Here is an 18,558-nt window from a genome sequence, read left to right on the forward strand (position 1 = left end):
CACTACGGCGCGCCACGACCCACCACGGCCCACCACGGCCCGTCCCAGCCCACCACGGCCCGTCCCAGCCCGTCTCAGCTCACCACAACCCACCACGGCCCGTCCCAGCCCACCACAGCCCGTCCCAGCCCACCACAGCCCGTCCCAGCCCACCACAGCCCGTCCCAGCCCACCACAGACCGTCCCAGCCCACCAGTGCCAGTCCCAGCTTACCACAGCCCACCACAGACCTTCCCAGCTCACCTCAGCCCACCACAGCCCATTACAGCTTACCACAGCCCGTCGCCTCACACCACAGCCCGTTGCAGCCCGTCCCAACCCTTCCCAGCCCACCGCAGCTCGTCCCAGCCCGTCCCAGCCCACCGCAGGCCGTCCCAGCCCACCGCAGGCCGTCCCAGCCCACCGCAGGCCGTCCCAGCCCACCGCAGGCCGTCCCAGCCCGTCTCAGCTCACTACAACCCACCACAGCCCGTCCCCGCCCACCACGGGCCGTCCCCGCCCACCACGGGCCGTCCCCGCCCACCACGGGCCGTCCCCGCCCACCACGGGCCGTCCCCGCCCCTGCCAGCCCCTGCCAGCCCCTGCCAGCCCCTGCCAGCCCCTGCCAGCCAATACGAGCCCACCGCAGCCCGTCCTGGCCCGTCCCGGCCCACCACTGCGCGTCCCGGCTTGGCCCACCTGTGTTAGGAACAACATCTCACCTTTTTGATTTTGGCACCTCCTTTCGCTATGATGTTCTTGTGGAACTGTTTGCAGATGGGGACAGAAATAGAAAAGCTGTTTTCAACCTAAGGGAGAAAGGAAGGGAGAACCCAAGATTACACTGTCGTGGCAAGGGAGGCCCGACTTCAGGAGCTCTGATAAACGAGCTTTTGAAAACAGGCTTCGACCCAAGGAAGTTCTCTATACGAGGGACTTTTGTAAGACTAAACAAAGGCAAGGACGTTCCCCTATAGCCTTCACATAACAGGTACTACCCCCTGCCTCCATTCAGCCAAAACAGCGTCGACAGCTCCCTCCTCTTGAGGTGTTTTAGCTCTACCCAAGCCAGTAGAGCTCTGCTTTGCCCCAGGGTTATCCAGGCACGCAGGAGGGAAGAGCAGGCAGAAGACCTCCTTACCAGGTCTGCCACCATCTTTTGCATGTACTCGGTGCACTTCTCCACCTCGTTTTTGGGACCTCGGAGTTGGACGATGTCACTCTTGTGTGCAGGGTCTGGGAAGTTGATGATAACCTGCAGGAGCGGTCATTTATAGTTAGCTCAAGCAAAAGCAAGAACCCTTGTGTCAGACACATGCAAAGGTTGGGGGGATCCTACACATGCCCTTTTCCCATTCAGAAAAGGGGAACCGTGTTAGCGGCCTCTGGCTAAAAGAACTATCTTCTCAGACACTTGCGCTACAGAGCCACTAAAGTTACGACTTCTGTGACGACAGGCCTACTACCCATGTAGGAAAGAACCCCTCTGGATTCCTCCTCTCCTACAAAGCCTTACCTCTGGGAATTGCTCCCGGATTTCCCAGACCCGCTCAGCCTTCTGCCCAATGATGGTCCGGTGGAATTTCTGCTCAACGATTAGGTCCGCAGCGTGTTCATTTTCCTGATGGGAACAGAGGGCACACTGAGTGTTCAGCCGGAGAGCCATCTACTTTGACTTAGCGGTTTGCTGCCCGACGGTTTACTTGCCAGCACTGTCCCTCTTTTCTCCAGACCAAATTCACTCTGCGTTGACAGAGAAGGGCTACCCGAGGGAACAGGGGAAGACATTTGTGAAGAGGAACTTGCACTTGTCATGAGATCCAAGTGCTCCGTGGGCAAGGGGCACACACTCGCGTCAGAAGGTTACAAGGGAACACGAGAGCCCAAACCCTGCAGTCTCCCAAACATCACGTCCTACCCACTCACCATACGGGAAGCGAGTTCCAGCAGCTCTTTCTTGGCCTGTGGGACCCCCTGTGGGTCTCCTTCCATTCTGATCGGGTTGCTCTTCTCGTTGTCCGGGGGAATGCGCACAGACACCTTGTACAGATCCTTCATCCTGTTCACTTCGAGGCAAGGACTGTGGTGACGCCGTCTGCTAGGCAAAGACCTGGAAGCAAGGCACCTTGATTATCACTGCTCAGAGGCTGTTGAAGAAGGAAAGCCGCCTCTGGGAAGGACTCAGCGGGGTAGGGTTGAGACAGGGGAAATTGCCTCTTCACCCTGGAGTTCAGCGAGAGCAGACCTGTGCCACACAAGAGCCTGTCCAAGTAAATATACCGTGGCATCTACAGAGCCCATTGTTCCCTTGTCAGAGCGAGGCGTGTTTCTTCCCCAAACAGTATCACATTTAGAGCAGAGGATAATCGTTCCTTTCTACCCCAAACTCTTGGCTGGGGACACGTTGCAGTGCTATCAAACTAGCAGACCGCAACAAGGCTTTAGCGTTGGCCATATTCTACTGCCGGTGCTGTAGCACCTTCCTCCAGAGGCCAGACCACACTGCTCCTCCTCCAGCTGACACCCTCTCCCACAAGCCACAGGGCTATTTAACCCCTTAGCGGGAACCAGCTACACCTGCACGTCGTCCACGTCAATCAACCCACTGCCTCTGAGGCAAGGCCACAGCTGCGTGTTATCAATGCTAATCAACCCACCGCCTTCATTCCTCTACAGGGAGAAGCTCACCAAGCACATTTCCACCACCCACAACTGGCTGCTAAAATGTCATTCGCACAGAGCAACGTGTGGAAAAAAAAAAAAAAAAAAAAAAAAATTCCTCCAGGACACATCAAAGTAATTCCACTACTGTTCAGGCTCCCAAGGTACTTTCACACGTTAAAGCCATCGCAAGGCCTCACGGCCCATTTCTCTCCTTGTACCACCACCACTCCAGGAAAGCAGAGGAAACGTGATGGAGACAGCACACTGGGTGAGCTACAGAGCCCCTGATACCATCTACTAAACACGAAGAGTGTGAGCATGGGAAGGACTAGAAAGGCACTCCACTTACCGTTTAGCTGCGTTCTTGCCAATGAGGTGTCGGTGGAATTGGTGGTCAGCCTTGATTATTGCGTAATCCATCCCGTGGATCTAAAAAGAATTATATTTTTATATCTATATCTATATATGTATGTATGTCCAATATTATATATTATATTATATAGGGCCAGGTAGGACAGGCCACCGCTTCTGTCTCGTGCCCTAAGTAACTGCCTACTGCCAGTATTGGCACTGACTCACCAGCGGTCAGCTACAAGCACTTCTGCTCTTAAGCAGAGCACAAGCATTCCTCTGCTTTGAGAAGAGAGCATTGTGCTCATGAAACATTGAAAAGACTCACTTCTATGCCTCTCCAGCTATAACCAAGAGAATCCTTCCTTCTCTGCACCAAAAAAAATTAACGCTGACTTTTCAAGGATGCTATGGATGAGTTTCATAACCAAGGGGTGTCATCCACCTGCCACACAATTTGTCTCCTGCAAGTTCGATTAAGCATGCCAAGACATCCTATGGATGTGACAAACACCTCATCACCTCTGCTCTGTTGCCCCTTCTTCCCCCAGTTTCTTACTGGAACTAGTAACTGCAGCTCACCAGTTCCTTGAGCATGGCTTCAATCTGTTCCTGAGCCACATGCACATCTTCTGTAGGTCCTTCCAAAGTGATGTTATCCTCTCCTCCAGTGAATTTGATGTGAACCTTGAGGTGAAGGACAATGAATCTCTTCAGAATTTGCCAAGATCCAAGCCAGGCCAATGCTTTTGGTCAGGCCTACACCATCGATCCCTGCCACTGAGAGATGTGCTCCTTCCCAAAAAGCCCAGACCAAATCCCCACAATTTTACAAGTCAGAAACTTAACAATTTCGGCCATATGGCAGTGCCTAGAGCCCAAGGCTCTGGTGCCGTCCCGGTTTCTGCAAGGGCTTTGGAGAAGTTTACTCATCTAGCCTTTATCTAGATACCGTCTAACTCCCCAGGGAGAAGCCTCGCTGCACTCGCCATTTCCAGGTATCCTACTACATCAGTTCTCAAAACAGCACCACATAAAGCTTCCTTGGAAGGGCTCAACCCATGACAATAACATAGGAGGAGCAGTGTTTGCAGCAGTAAAAGAGAGGGTTCCCTTGAACGGCAAAGATCTGTGTCATTTCCCCCTGGTTTTACCCACGCTAGAATACACCTCTCTCTTTCGTGACGAGTGATCTGGACTAAACCTTTTTCTACGCCGGGGGTGCTAAGCTAACCAGCTCATCCATACCTTTGGCATCTGCTGAGTTATTTTGGCCAGGTTCTGTCCTTTCTTTCCAATAATGAAACGATGAAGCCAAGAGGGGGCAGAGACCGAGGAGACGGTAAAACTGTTGGCCTGAGAGACAGAAAAACAGAGAAGCTGTTTGATGGACAAACCACAGCACACCACAGCAAGTCCCAGCCCACCACAGCCTGTCCCACCCCACCACAGCCCACCAGAGCCCGTCCCGAACCACCACAGCCCGTTCCAGCCCACCACAGCCCGTCCCCGCCCAACACAGTCCGTCCCCGCCCACCACAACCCGTACCAGACTGTCCCAGCCCACAACAACCCGTCCCAGCCCCCCACAGCTTGTCCCAGCCGACCACGGCCCGTCCCAGCCCACCACAGCCCGTCCCAGCCCACCACAGCTTATCCCAACCCACCACAACCCATCCCAGGCCACCACAGCCCGTCCCAGCTTACCACAGCCCACCACAGCCCGTGTCAGCCCGTCCCAGCCCGTCCCAGCTCACCACAACCCACCACAGCCCATCCCAGGCCACCACAGCACATCCCAGCCCTCCTCAGCCTGTCCCAGCCGTTCACAGCTCACCACAGCCCGTCCCAGCCCATCACAGCCCGTCCCAGCCCACCAGAGCCCGTCCCAGCCCACCACAGCCCACCACAGCCCGTCCCAGCCCACCAGAGCCCATCCCATCCCACCAGAGCCCGTCCCAGCCCACCACAGCCCACCACAGCCCATCCGAGCCCACCACAGCACGTCTCAGCCCACCACAGCCCACTACAGCCCGTCCCAGACCACCACAGCCCGTCTCAGCCCACGACACCCCACCACAGCCTGTCCCAGACCACCACAGCCCGCCCCGGAACACGACATCCCATCCCAGCCCACCACTACATGTCCCAGCCCACCACAGCCCATCCCAGCGCACCACAGCCCGTCCCAACCACCACAGCCCGTCCCAGCCCACCACAGCCCGTCCCAGGCCACCACAGCCCATCCCTGCCCACCACAGCCCATCCCTGCCCACCACAGCTCGTCCTCGCCCACCACAGCCCGTACCAGCCCCCCACAGCCCACCACAGCCCGTCCAAGCCCATCAGAGCCTGTCCCAGCCCACCACAGCCGGTTCCAGACCACCAGAGCTCGTCCCAGCCCGTCCGAGCCCGTCCCAGCCTGTCCCAGCCCACCACAGCCCGTCCCCGCCCACCACAGCTCGTCCCAGCCCACCACAGCTTGTCACAGCCCGTCCCAGCTTGTTGCAGCCCGTCCCAGCCCACCACAGCCCACCAAAGCCCGTCCCGGACCACCACAGCCCGTCCCAGCCCGTCCCAGCCCACCACAGCCCACCACGGGCAACCACGGCACGTTCCAGCCGACCACGGCCCACCACAGCCCACCACAGCCCGTCCGAGCCCACCACAGCCTGTCCCAGGCCACCACAGCCCGTCCCAGCCCACCACAGCCCGTCCCAGCCCACCAAAGCCCACCACAGCCCACCACAGCCCGTCCGAGCCCACCACAGCCCGTCCCAGCCCACCACAGCCCGTCCCAGCCCACCACAGCCCGTCCCAGCCCACCACAGCCCATCCCAGGCCACCACAGCACATCCCAGCCCTCCCCAGCCAGTCCCAGCCCTTCCCAGCCCACCACAGCCCGTCCCGGACCATGACAGCCCGTCCCGGACCACGACAGCCCGTGTGTGACCACCACAGCAGGTCCAAGCCCACCACAGCCCGTCCCAGCCCACCACAGCCTGTCCCAGCCCATCACAACCGGTTCCAGACAACCACAGCCCATCTCAGCCCGTCCCAGCCCACCACAGCCCGTCCCAGCCCACCACAGCCCGTCCCAGCCCACCACAGCCCGTCCCAGACTGTCCCAGTCCACAACAACCCGTCCCAGCCCCCCACAGCCCGTCCCAGCCCCCCACAGCCCGTCCCAGTCCCCCCCCACAGGCCGTTCAATACCACCAGAGCCTGTCCCAGCCCACCACAGCCGGTTCCAGACCACCAGAGCCCGTCCCAGCCCGTCCCAGCCCGTCCCCGCCCGTCCCAGCTTGTCCCCGCCCACCAAATCCCTTCCCCGCCAACCAAAACCCGTCACCACGCACCATAGCCCGTCCCCGCCCACCACAGCCCGTCGCCGCCCACCACGGCCCGACCCAGCCCGTCCCAGCCCGTCCCAGCCCACCACAGCCCGTATCAGCCCGTACCAGCCCGTCCCAGCTCACCACAACCCACCACAGCCCATCCCAGCCCACCACAGCACATCCCAGCCCTTCCCAGCCCGTCCCAACCCACCAGAGCCCGTCCCGGACCACGACAGCCTGTCCCTGACCACCACAGCAGGTCCAAGCCCACCACAGCCCGTCCCATCCCACCACAGCCCACCACAGCCCGTCCCAGCCCACCACAGCTAGTCCCAGCCCACCACAGCTAGTCCCAGCCCACCACAGCCCGTCTCAGCCCACCACAGCCCACCACAGCCCACCACACCCCACCACAGCCCGTCTCAGCCCACCACAGCCCACCACACCCCACCACAGCCCGTCCCAGACCACCACAGCCCGTCCCGGAACACGACATCTCGTCCCAGCCCACCACTACCCGTCCAAGCCCACCACAGCCCATCCCAGCGCACCACATCCCGTCCCACCCACCACGGCCCGTCCCGGCCCACCACGGCCCGTCCCAGCCAAACACAGTCCGTCCCGGCCCACCACAGCCCGTCCCAGCCCACCACAGCCCACCACAGACCAGTACAGCCCGTCCCAGTGCGCCCCAGCCCATCCCAGCCCACCACAGCCCGTTCCAGACCACTAGAGCCCATCCCAGCCCACCACGGCCTGTCCCAGCCCGCCACGGCCCATCCCAGCCCACCACAGCTTGCCCCAGCTTTCCCGGCCCCCCACAGCCCGTCCCAGCTCATCCCAGCTCGTCCCAGAACACTAGAGCCCTTCCCAGCCGGTCTCAGGTCACCAGAACACACCACAGCCCGTCCCAGCCCACCACAGACCGTCCCAGCCTGTCCCAGCCCACCACAGCCCGTCCCAGCCCACCACAGCCCACCACAGCCTGTCCCCGCCCACCACAGCCCGTCCCCGCCCACCACAGCCCGTCCCAGCCTGTCCCAGCCCACAACACCCTGTCCCAGCCCACCAGAGCCCGTTCCAGACCACCATAGCCTGTTTCAGCCCACCACAGCCTGTCCCACCTTACCACATCCCACCACAGCCCGTCTCAGGTCACCACAGCCCACCACGGCTTGTCCCAGCCCACCTCGGCTTGTTCCAGCCCACCACTACCCACCACGGCCCACCACAGCCCGCCAAGGCCCACCACAGCCCACCATGGCCCACCACGGCTCACCACGGCGCACCACAGCCCGTCCCAGCCCACCATAGCCCACCTCAGCCCGTCCCAGCCCACCACAGCCCACCACAGCCTGTCCCAGCCCACCACAGTCCGTCCCAGCCCACCACAGCCCACCACAGCCCGTCCCAGCCCACCACAGCCCGTCCCAGCACACCACAGCCCGTCCCAGCACACCACAGCCTCTCCCAGCCCACCACAGCCCGTCCCAGTCCACCACAGACAGTCCCAGCATGTCACAGCACGTCCCAGCCCACCACAGCCTGTCCCAGCTCATCAAAGCCTGTCCCAGCCCACCACAGCTTGTCCCAGCCCTCCACAGACCGTCCCAGCCCACCACAGCCTGTTCCAGCTCGTCCCAGCCCACCACAGCCCGTTCCAGACCACCAGAGCCCGTCCCAGCCCACCATGGCCCACCACAGCCCACCAGAGCCCGTCCCAGCCCACCACAGCCCGTCCCAGTCCACCACAGACAGTCCCAGCATGTCGCAGCCCACCACAGCCCACCACAGCCTGTCCCAGCTCATCAAAGCCTGTCCCAGCCCACCACAGCTTGTCCCAGCCCACCACAGACCGTCCCAGCCCACCACAGCCTGTTCCAGCTCGTCCCAGCCCACCACAGCCCGTTCCAGACCACCACAGCCCGTCCCAGCCCACCATGGCCCACCACAGCCCACCAGAGCCCGTCCCAGCCCATCACAGCACGTCTCAAGCTCACCAGAACCAACCACAGACCACCACAGCCCGTCCCATCTCGTCCCAGCCCACCACAGCCCGTTCCAGACCACCAGAGCCCGTCCCAGCCCACCATGGCCCACCACAGCCCACCAGAGCCCGTCCCAGCCCATCACAGCCCGTCTCAAGCTCACCAGAACCCACCACAGACCACCACAGCCCGTCCAGCCCGTCCCAGACCACCACAGTCCATCCCAGCCCAAAAGAGACGGTCCCAGCCAACCACAGACTGTCCCAGCCCACCACAGCCCACCACAGCCCATCCCAGCCCATCAGAGACGGTCCCAGCCAAGCGCAGCCCGTCCCAGCCCACCACAGCCCGCCCCAGCCAACCACAGCCCGTCCCAGCCCACCACAGCCCGTCCCAGCCCGTCACAGGTCACCACAGCCCGTCCCGGCCCAACACAGCCCACCACAGCACACCACAGCACACCACAGCCCGTCCCAGCCCACCACAGCCTGTCCCAGCCCTCCACAGCACGTCCCAGCCCACCAGAGCCCACCACAGCATGTCCCAACCCACCAAATCCCGTCCCAGCCCGCCACAGCCGGTCCCAGCCCTCCACAGCCCGTCCCAGCCCTCCAGAGCCCACCACAGCCCACCACAGTCCGTCCCAGCACACCACAGCCTGCCTCAACCGGTTCCCAGCCCACCACAGCCTGTCCCAGCCCGTCCGCGCCCGTCCCAGCCCACCACAGCCCGTGCCAGTCCACCACAGCCCGTCCCAGCATGTCCCAGCCCGTCCCAGCCCACTACAACCCGTTCCAGACCACCAGAGTCCGTCCCAGCCCGTCCCAGAACACCACAGCCCGTCCCAGCCCAGCACAGCCCGTCCCAGCGCACCACAGCCCGTCCCAGCCCACCACAGGCCGTCCCAGCACACCACAGGCCGTCCCAGCCCACCACAGCCCGTCCCAGCACACCACAGCCCATCCAAGCCCACCGCGGCCCACCACAGCCCACCACGGCCCACCACAGCCCACCACGGCCCACCACAGCCCGTTGCAGCCCACCACAGCCCGTCCCAGCCTGTCCCAGCCTACCACAGCCCGTCTCCGCCCACCACAGCCTGTCCCAGCCCACCACAGCCCATCCCAGCCCGTCCCAGGTCACCACAGCCCGTCCCAGCCCACCACAGCCCACCACAGCCCACCACAGACCGTCCCAGCCCACCACAGCCCTACACAGCCCGCCACATCCCGCCACAGCCCACCACAGCACACCACAGCCCACCACAGCCCGTCCCAGCCCACCACAGCCCGTCCCAGCCCACCACACCTTATCCCAGGCCACCACAGCCCGTCCCAGCCCGTCCTAGGCCACCACAGCCTGTTGCAGCTCACTAAAGCCCGTGCCAGCTAACCCCAGCCCGTCCCAGCCCTCCACAGTACACCACTGCCTGCCGCAGCCCGCCACAGCCCATTACAGCCCGCCACCCGCCGTCACAGTACGCCACAGCCTACCACTGCCCGCCACAGCCCACCACAGACTGTCCCGGCCCGCCAAAGCCAATCCAAGCCTGCCACAGCCCAACCCAGCCGATCATAGCCCGTACCAGCCCACCACAGCCCATCCCAGCCCACCACAGCCCGTCCCAGCCCACCACAGCCCGTCCCAGCCCACCACAGCCCGTCCCAGCCCACCACACCTTATCCCAGGCCACCACAGCCCGTCCCAGCCCGTCCTAGGCCACCACAGCCTGTTGCAGTTCACCAAAGCCCGTGCCAGCTAACCCCAGCCCGTCCCAGCCCTCCACAGTACACCACTGCCTGCCGCAGCCCGCCACGGCCCATTACAGCCCGCCACCCGCCGTCACAGTACGCCACAGCCTACCACTGCCCGCCACAGCCCACCACAGACTGTCCCGGCCCGCCAAAGCCAATCCAAGCCTGCCACAGCCCAACCCAGCCGATCATAGCCCGTACCAGCCCACCACAGCCCGTCCCAGCCCACCACAGCCCGTACCAGCCCACCACAGCCCGTACCAGCCCACCACAGCCCACCACAGCCCATCCCAGCCCCTCCCAGGTCACCACAGCCCGTCCCAGGTCACCACAGCCCACCACAGCCCACCATGGCCCACCACGGCCCGCCACAGCCCACCATAGCCCATCCCAGCCCTCCACAGTCTGACCCAGCCCACCACAGCCCGTACAAGCACACCAGAGCCCGTCCCAGCCCGCCACTGCTAGTCCCAGCTCGTCACAGCCCACCACAACGCGTCCCAGCCCACCACAGCCCGTCCCAGCCCGTCCCAGCTCGTCCAAGCCCGTCACAGACCACCAGAGCCCGTCCCCGCCCATTACAGCCCGTCTCAGCTCACCACAGCCCACCACAGCACGTCCCCGCCCACTACAGCCCGTTCCAGACCACCACAGCCCGTCCCAGGCCACCACAGCGCAGCACAGCCCGTCCCAGCCCACTACAGCCCACCACAGCCCGTCTCAGCTCACCACAGCCCGTCCCAGCCCACCACAGCCCGTCCCAGGCCACCACAGCCCGTGCCAGCCCATCCCAGCTCACCACAGCCCGTCCCAGCCCAACACAGCCCTTCCCAGCCCACCACAGCCCGTCCCAGGCAACCAAATCCCGTGCCAGCCCGTCCCAGCCCACCAGAGTCCATTCCAGCCCACCACAGCCCGTCCCAGCCCACCACAGCTTTTCCCAGCCCGTCCCAGCACACCACAGCCCACTAGAGCCCGTCGCAGCCCACCGCAGCCCGTCCCAGCCCACCGCAGGCCGTCCCAGCCCACCACAGGCCGTCCCAGCCCACCACAGGCCGTCCCAGCCTGTCCCAGCCCACCAGAGCCCATCCCAGCCCACCACAGCCCGTCCCAGCCCGTCTCAGCTCACCACAACCCACCACAGCACATACAGCCCACCACAGCCCGTCCCAGCCCACCACAGCCCGTCCCAGACTCACCAGAGTCCGTCCCAGCCCAGCACAGCCCGTCCCAGCCCACCACAGCCCGTCCCAGCTCACCACAGCCCTTCCCAGCCCACCACAGCCCGTCCCAGCCCACCACAGCCCGTCCCAGCACACCACAGCCCGTCCCACCCCGTGTCAGCCCGTACTAGCTCACCGCAGTCCGTTCCAGCCCGTCCCAACCCACCGCATCCCGTCCCAAATCGTCCCAGCCCACCGCAGACCGTCCCAGCCCACCACAGCCCGTCCCAGCCCACCACAGCACGTAGCAGCCCACCACAGATCGTCCAAGCCCACCACAGCTTTTCCCAGCCCACCACAGTCCACTACAGACCGTCCCAGTACGTCCCAGCTCACCACAACTTGTCCCTGCCCACCACGGCCCGTCCCCACCCACCACGGCCCACCTCAGCCCAGCAGTGCCTGTCCCAGCCCACCACAGCCCTTCCCAGCTCACCACAGCCCACCACAGCCCATTACAGCTTACCACAGCCCGTCGCAGCCCACCACAGCCCGTACAAGCACACCAGAGCCCGTCCCAGCCCGCCACTGCTAGTCCCAGCTCGTCACAGCCCACCACAGCCCACCACAACGCGTCCCAGCCCACCACAGCCCGTCCCAGCCCATCACAGCCCGTCTCAGCTCACCACAGCCCACCACAGCACGTCCCCGCCCACTACAGCCCGTTCCAGACCACCACAGCCCGTCCCAGGCCACCACAGCGCAGCACAGCCCGTCCCAGCCCACTACAGCCCACCACAGCCCGTCTCAGCTCACCACAGCCCGTCCCAGCCCACCACAGCACGTCCCAGGCAACCACAGCCCGTGCCAGCCCGTCCCAGCCCACCTCAGCCCGTCCCAGCCCACCACAGCCTGTCCCAGCCCACCACAGCCCTTCCCAGCCCACCACAGCCCATCCCAGGCAACCACAGCCCGTGCCAGCCCGTCCCAGCCCACCACAGCCCGTCCCAGCCCACCACAGCTTTTCCCAGCCTGTCCCAGCACACCACAGCCCACTAGAGCCCGTCGCAGCCCACCGCAGCCCGTCCCAGCCCACCGCAGCCTGTCCCAGCCCACCACAGGCCGTCCCAGCCCACCACAGGCCGTCCCAGCCCACCACAGGCCGTCCCAGCCTGTCCCAGCCCACCAGATCCCATCCCAGCCCACCACAGCCCGTCCCAGCCCGTCTCAGCTCACCACAACCCACCACAGGCCGTCCCAGCCCACCACAGCCCGTCCTAGCCCACCACAGCCCGTCCCAGCCCACCACAGCAGACCACAGCCCGTCCCAGCCCGTCCCAGCCCACCACAGCCCGTCCCAGCATGTCCCAGCCCGTCCCAGTCCACCATATCTCGTCCTAGCCCACCACGGCCCATCCAACCCCGTCCTAGCCGGTCCCAGCCCGTCCCAGCCCACTATAGCCCCTCCCAGCACACCACAGCCAGTCCCAGCACACCACAGCCAGTCCCATCACACCACAGCCCACCAAAGACCGTCCCAGCCCGTCCCAGTCCACCACAGCTTGTCCCAGCCCACCACAGCCCGTCCCAGCCCACCACGGCCCACCACGGCCTGTCCCAGCCCACCACAACCCACCTTAGCCCACCACAGTTCGTCCCCGCCCACCAAAGCCTGTCTCCGCCCACCACAGCCCGTCCCAGCCCACCACAGCCCATCACCGCCCACCACAGCCCATCCCCACCGACTAAAGCCTGTCCCCGCCCACTACAACTTGTCCAAGCCCACCACAGCCCTTCCCAGCCCACCACAGCCTGTCCCAGCCGTCCACAGCACGTCCCAGCCCACCACGGCCCGCCACGGCCCATCACAGCCTGCCACGGCCCACCAGAGCCCACCACGGCCCATCACAGGTTGTCCCAGTCCGCCACAGCTGTATCGGCCCGCCACAGCCCATCCAAGACCTCCACAGCCCGTCCCAGCCCACCGCAGCCCGTCCCAGCCCACCACAGCCCGCCACAGCCTATCCCAGCCCGTCAAAGCCCACCACAGCCCACCACAGCCCACTACAGCTCGTCCCAGCCTGTCCCAGGCCACCACAGCCTGTAACAGCTCACCAAAGCCCGTCCCAGCCCACCACAGCCCGTCCCAGCCCGTCCCAGGTCACCACAGCCCGTCCCATCCCGTCCCACCCCACCACAGCCCATCCCAGCCCATCACACCTTATCCCAGGCCACCACAGCCCATCCCAGCCCGTCCCAGCCCACCACAGCCCGTTCCAGCCCACCACAACCCACCACAGACTGTCCCAGCCGACCACAGCTTATCCCATCCCACCACAGCCCGTCCCAGCCCACTGCAGCCCACCACGGACCGTCCCAGCCCACCACAGCCCGCCACAAGCCACCGCGGCCCACCACAGCACACCACAGCCCACCACAGCTTGTCCCAGCCCACCACAGCCCGTCCCAGCCCATCACACCTTATCCCAGGCCAACACAGCCCATCCCAGCCCGTCCCAGCCCACCACAGCCCGTTCCAGCCCACCACAACCCACCACAGACTGTCCCAGCCGACCACAGCTTATCCCATCCCACCACAGCCCGTCCCAGCCCACTGCAGCCCACCACGGACCGTCCCAGCCCACAACAGCCCGCCACAAGCCACTGCGGCCCACCACAGCACACCACAGCCCACCACAGCTTGTCCCAGCCCACCACAGCCCGTCCCAGCCCATCACACCTTATCCCAGGCCACCACAGCCCATCCCAGCCCGTCCCAGCCCACCACAGCCCGTCCCAGCCCACCACAGCCCGTCCTAGCCCGTCCCAGTCCACCACAGCTCGTCCCAGCCCACCACAGCCCACCACAGCCCGTCCCAGCCCACCACGGCCCGTCCCAGCCCTCCACGGCCCATCCCAGCCCACCACGGCCCATGACGGCCTGTCCCAGCCCACCACAACCCACCTTAGACCACCACAGCCTGTCCCCGCCCACCACAGCCTGTCTCTGCCCACCACAGCCCGTCCCAGCCCACCACAGCCCATCACCGCCCACCACAGCCCACCCCAGCCAACCACAGCCCATCCCCACCGACTAAAGCCCGTCTCCGCCCACCACAGCTTGTAACAGCCCACCATAGCCCGTCCCAGCCCACCACAGCCTGTCCCAGCCCACCACGGCCTGTCCCAGCCCACCACGGACCACCTTAGCCCACCACAGCCCGTCCCCGCCCACCACAGGCTGTCCCAGTCCACCACGACCCGTCCCAGCCCGTGCCAGCCCGTCCCCGCCCACCATAGCCCGTCCCCGCCCGTCCCCGCCGACCACAGCCCGTCCCCGCCCACCACAGCCCGTCCCAGCCCACCACAGCCCTCCCCAGCCTGTACCAGCCAGTCCCAGCCCACGACTACCCGTTCCAGACCACCAGAGCCCGTCCCAGCACACCATGGCCCTCCACAGCCCACCACAGCCCGTCCCAGCCCACCACAGCCCATCCCAGCCAACCACAGCCCACCACAGCACACCACAGACCACCACTGCCCACCACAGACCACCACTGCCCACCACGGCCCTTCACAGCCCATCTTAGCCCGCCACAGCCCACCACAGCCCGTCCCAGCCCACCACAGCCCATCCCAGCCTAGCACAGCTTATCCCAGCCCACCACAGCCCACCAAAGCCCACCACAGCCCGTCACAGACCACCACAGCCTTTCACAGCCCACCACAGCTCACCACAGGTCACGACACCCCACCACAGTCCGCCACAGCCCTCCACAGCCCATCCCAGCCTACCACAGCTTATCCCAGCCCACCACAGCCCACCAAAGCCCACCACAGCCCGTCACAGACCACCACAGCCCACCACAGGCCACCACAGCCCATCTCAGCCTACTACAGCCCACCACAGCCCGTCCCAGCCCATCACAGATGATCCCCGGAAACCACAGCCCGTCCCAGCCCACTGCAGCCCGTCCCAGCCCACCACAGCCCGTCCCAGCCCACCACAGCCCGTCCCAGCCCACCACAGCCCGTCCCAGCCCGAAACATCCCACCACAGCCCACCACGGGCCGTCCCGGCACGCCACGGCCCACCACAGCCCACCACAGCCTGTCCCAGCCCACCACACCTTATTTCAGCCCTCCACAGCCCTCCACAGCCCACCACAGCCCTCCAAAGCCCGTCCCAGCCCACCACAGCCCACCACAGCCCACCACACCTTATCCCAGCCCACCACAGCCCGTCCAAGCCCACTACAGCCTTCCACGGCCCACCAAAGCCCGTCCCAGCCTGCCAGAGCCCGTCCAAGTCTACCACAGCCTGTCCCAGATAACACGGCCCGTCTTGGCCTGCCACGGCCCACCAAGGCCTGCCACGGCCCACTACGGCCCCCCACGGCCCACCACTAGCCAGCCACGGCCCACCACGGCTTGCCAGATCCCACCACGGCCTGCCAGAGCCCACCACGGCCCGCCATAGCCCGTCCCAGCCCGCCACAGACTGTCCCAGCCCGCCAAAGCGCATCCCAGCCTGCCACAGTCTGACCGAGTCCACGACAGCCCGTACCAGCCCACCAGAGCCCGTCCCAGCCCACCACAGCCAATCCCAGCCCGTCCCAGGTCACCACAGCCCGTCCCGGCCCACCACAGCCCACCACAGACCGTCCCAACCCACCACAGCCCGTCCCAGCCCACCACAGCCAGTCACAGCGCACCACAGCCCACCACAGGCCTCCACAGCCCACCACAGCCCATCCCAGCCCACCACAGCCAATCCCAGCCCGTCCCAGGTCACCACAGCCCGTCCCGGCCCACCACAGCCCACAACAGCTCACCACGGCCCACCAAAGCCCACCACAGACCGTCCCAACCCACCACAGCCCGTCCCAACCCACCACAGCCCGTCCCAGCCCACCACAATCCCGTCCCAGCCCACTACAGCCCGTCCCAGCCCACCACAACACGTTCTAGCTCACCATAACCCACCACAGCGCATCAGAGTCTGTCCCGGCCCACCAGAGCCAGTCCCAGCCCACCACAGCCCATCCCAGCCCACCGCAGCCCGCCACGGCCCGTCCCAGCCCACCACAGCCCATTCCAGACCACCAGAGCCCTTCCAGTTCACCACAGCCCGTCCCAGCCCACCACGGCCCACCACAGCCCACCACGACTTGTCCCCGCCCACCACGGCCCAGCCCGGCCCACCACGGCCCGTCCCAGTTCACCAGAGCCCGTTCCAGACCACCAGAGCCCGTCCCAGCCCGTCCCAGCCCACCAGAGCCCTTTCCAGCCCACTGCAGCCCACCACGGACCGTCCCAGCCCACCACAGCCCACCACAAGCCACCGCGGCCCACCACAGCACACCACAGCCCACCACAGCTTGTCCCAGCCCACCACAGCCCGTCCCAGCCCATCACACCTTACCCCAGGCCACCACAGCCCATCCCAGCCCGTCCCAGCCCACCACAGCCCGTTCCAGCCCACCACAACCCACCACAGACTGTCCCAGCCGACCACAGCTTATCCCATCCCACCACAGCCCGTCCCAGCCCACTGCAGCCCACCACAGCTCGTCCCAACCCACCAAAGCCCGCCCCAGGCCACCACAGCCCACCACAGCACACCACAGCCCACCACAGCTTGTCCCAGCCCACCACAGCCCGTCCCAGCCCATCACACCTTATCCCAGGCCACCACAGCCCATCCCAGCCCGTCCCAGCCCACCACAGCCCGTCCCAGCCCACCACAGCCCGTCCTAGCCCGTCCCAGTCCACCACAGCTCGTCCCAGCCCACCACAGCCCACCACAGCCCGTCCCAGCCCACCACGACCCGTCCCAGCCCTCCACGGCCCGTCCCAGCCCACCACGGCCCACCACGGCCTGTCCCAGCCCACCACGACCCACCTTAGACCACCACAGCCCGTCCCCGCCCACCACAGCCTGTCTCTGCCCACCACAGCCCGTCCCAGCCCACCACAGCCCATCACCGCCCACCACAGCCCATCCCCACCGACTAAAGCCCGTCTCCGCCCACCACAGCTTGTAACAGCCCACCATAGCCCGTCCCAGCCCACCACAGCCTGTCCCAGCCCACCACGGCCTGTCCCAGCCCACCACGGACCACCTTAGCCCACCACAGCCCGTCCCCGCCCACCACAGGCTGTCCCAGTCCACCACGACCCGTCCCAGCCCGTGCCAGCCCGTCCCCGCCCACCATAGCCCGTCCCCGCCCGTCCCCGCCGAATACAGCCCGTCCCCGCCCACCACAGCCCGTCCCAGCCCACCACAGCCCTCCCCAGCCTGTACCAGCCAGTCCCAGCCCGCGACTACCCGTTCCACACCACCAGAGCCCGTCCCAGCACACCATGGCCCTCCACAGCCCACCACAGCCCGTCCCAGCCCACCACAGCCCGTCCCAAGCCCACCACAGCCCATCCCAGCCAACCACAGCCCACCACAGCACACCACAGACCACCACTGCCCACCACAGACCACCACTGCCCACCACGGCCCTTCACAGCCCACCACAGCCCGTCCCAGCCCACTGCAGCCCGTCCCAGCCCACCACAGCCCGTCCCAGCCCACCACAGCCCGTCCCAGCCCACCACAGCCCGTCCCAGCCCGAAACATCCCACCACAGCCCACCACGGGCCGTCCCGGCACGCCACGGCCCACCACAGCCCACCACAGCCTGTCCCAGCCCACCACACCTTATTTCAGCCCTCCACAGCCCTCCACAGCCCACCACAGCCCTCCAAAGCCCGTCCCAGCCCACCACAGCCCACCACAGCCCACCACACCTTATCCCAGCCCACCACAGCCCGTCCAAGCCCACTACAGCCTTCCACGGCCCACCAAAGCCCGTCCCAGCCTGCCAGAGCCCGTCCAAGTCTACCACAGCCTGTCCCAGATAACACGGCCCGTCTTGGCCTGCCACGGCCCACCAAGGCCTGCCACGGCCCACTACGGCCCCCCACGGCCCACCACTAGCCAGCCACGGCCCACCACGGCTTGCCAGATCCCACCACGGCCTGCCAGAGCCCACCACGGCCCGCCATAGCCCGTCCCAGCCCGCCACAGACTGTCCCAGCCCGCCAAAGTGCATCCCAGCCTGCCACAGTCTGACCGAGTCCACGACAGCCCGTACCAGCCCACCAGAGCCCGTCCCAGCCCACCACAGCCAATCCCAGCCCGTCCCAGGTCACCACAGCCCGTCCCGGCCCACCACAGCCCACCACAGACCGTCCCAACCCACCACAGCCCGTCCCAGCCCACCACAGCCAGTCACAGCGCACCACAGCCCACCACAGGCCTCCACAG

General features: G+C 65.6%; 1 protein-coding gene across 1 annotated transcript in view; it reads right to left on the reverse strand.

Annotated features, from left to right (window-relative positions):
• Window positions 1-683: 683 nt before the first annotated feature.
• The window catches only part of LOC129782996 (vigilin-like), a 220,870-nt gene continuing 202,995 nt past the window's right edge, over window positions 684-18,558 (reverse strand). Inside the window, 7 exon segments of the mRNA XM_055792586.1 lie at window positions 684-788; window positions 1,121-1,234; window positions 1,496-1,600; window positions 1,906-2,059; window positions 2,993-3,072; window positions 3,577-3,681; window positions 4,243-4,350. Coding sequence (XP_055648561.1) covers window positions 684-788; window positions 1,121-1,234; window positions 1,496-1,600; window positions 1,906-2,059; window positions 2,993-3,072; window positions 3,577-3,681; window positions 4,243-4,350 — 771 coding nt within the window.

Source organism: Falco peregrinus, chromosome 21 (assembly GCF_023634155.1).
Source record: "Falco peregrinus isolate bFalPer1 chromosome 21, bFalPer1.pri, whole genome shotgun sequence".
Taxonomy (NCBI): Eukaryota; Metazoa; Chordata; class Aves; order Falconiformes; family Falconidae; genus Falco; species Falco peregrinus.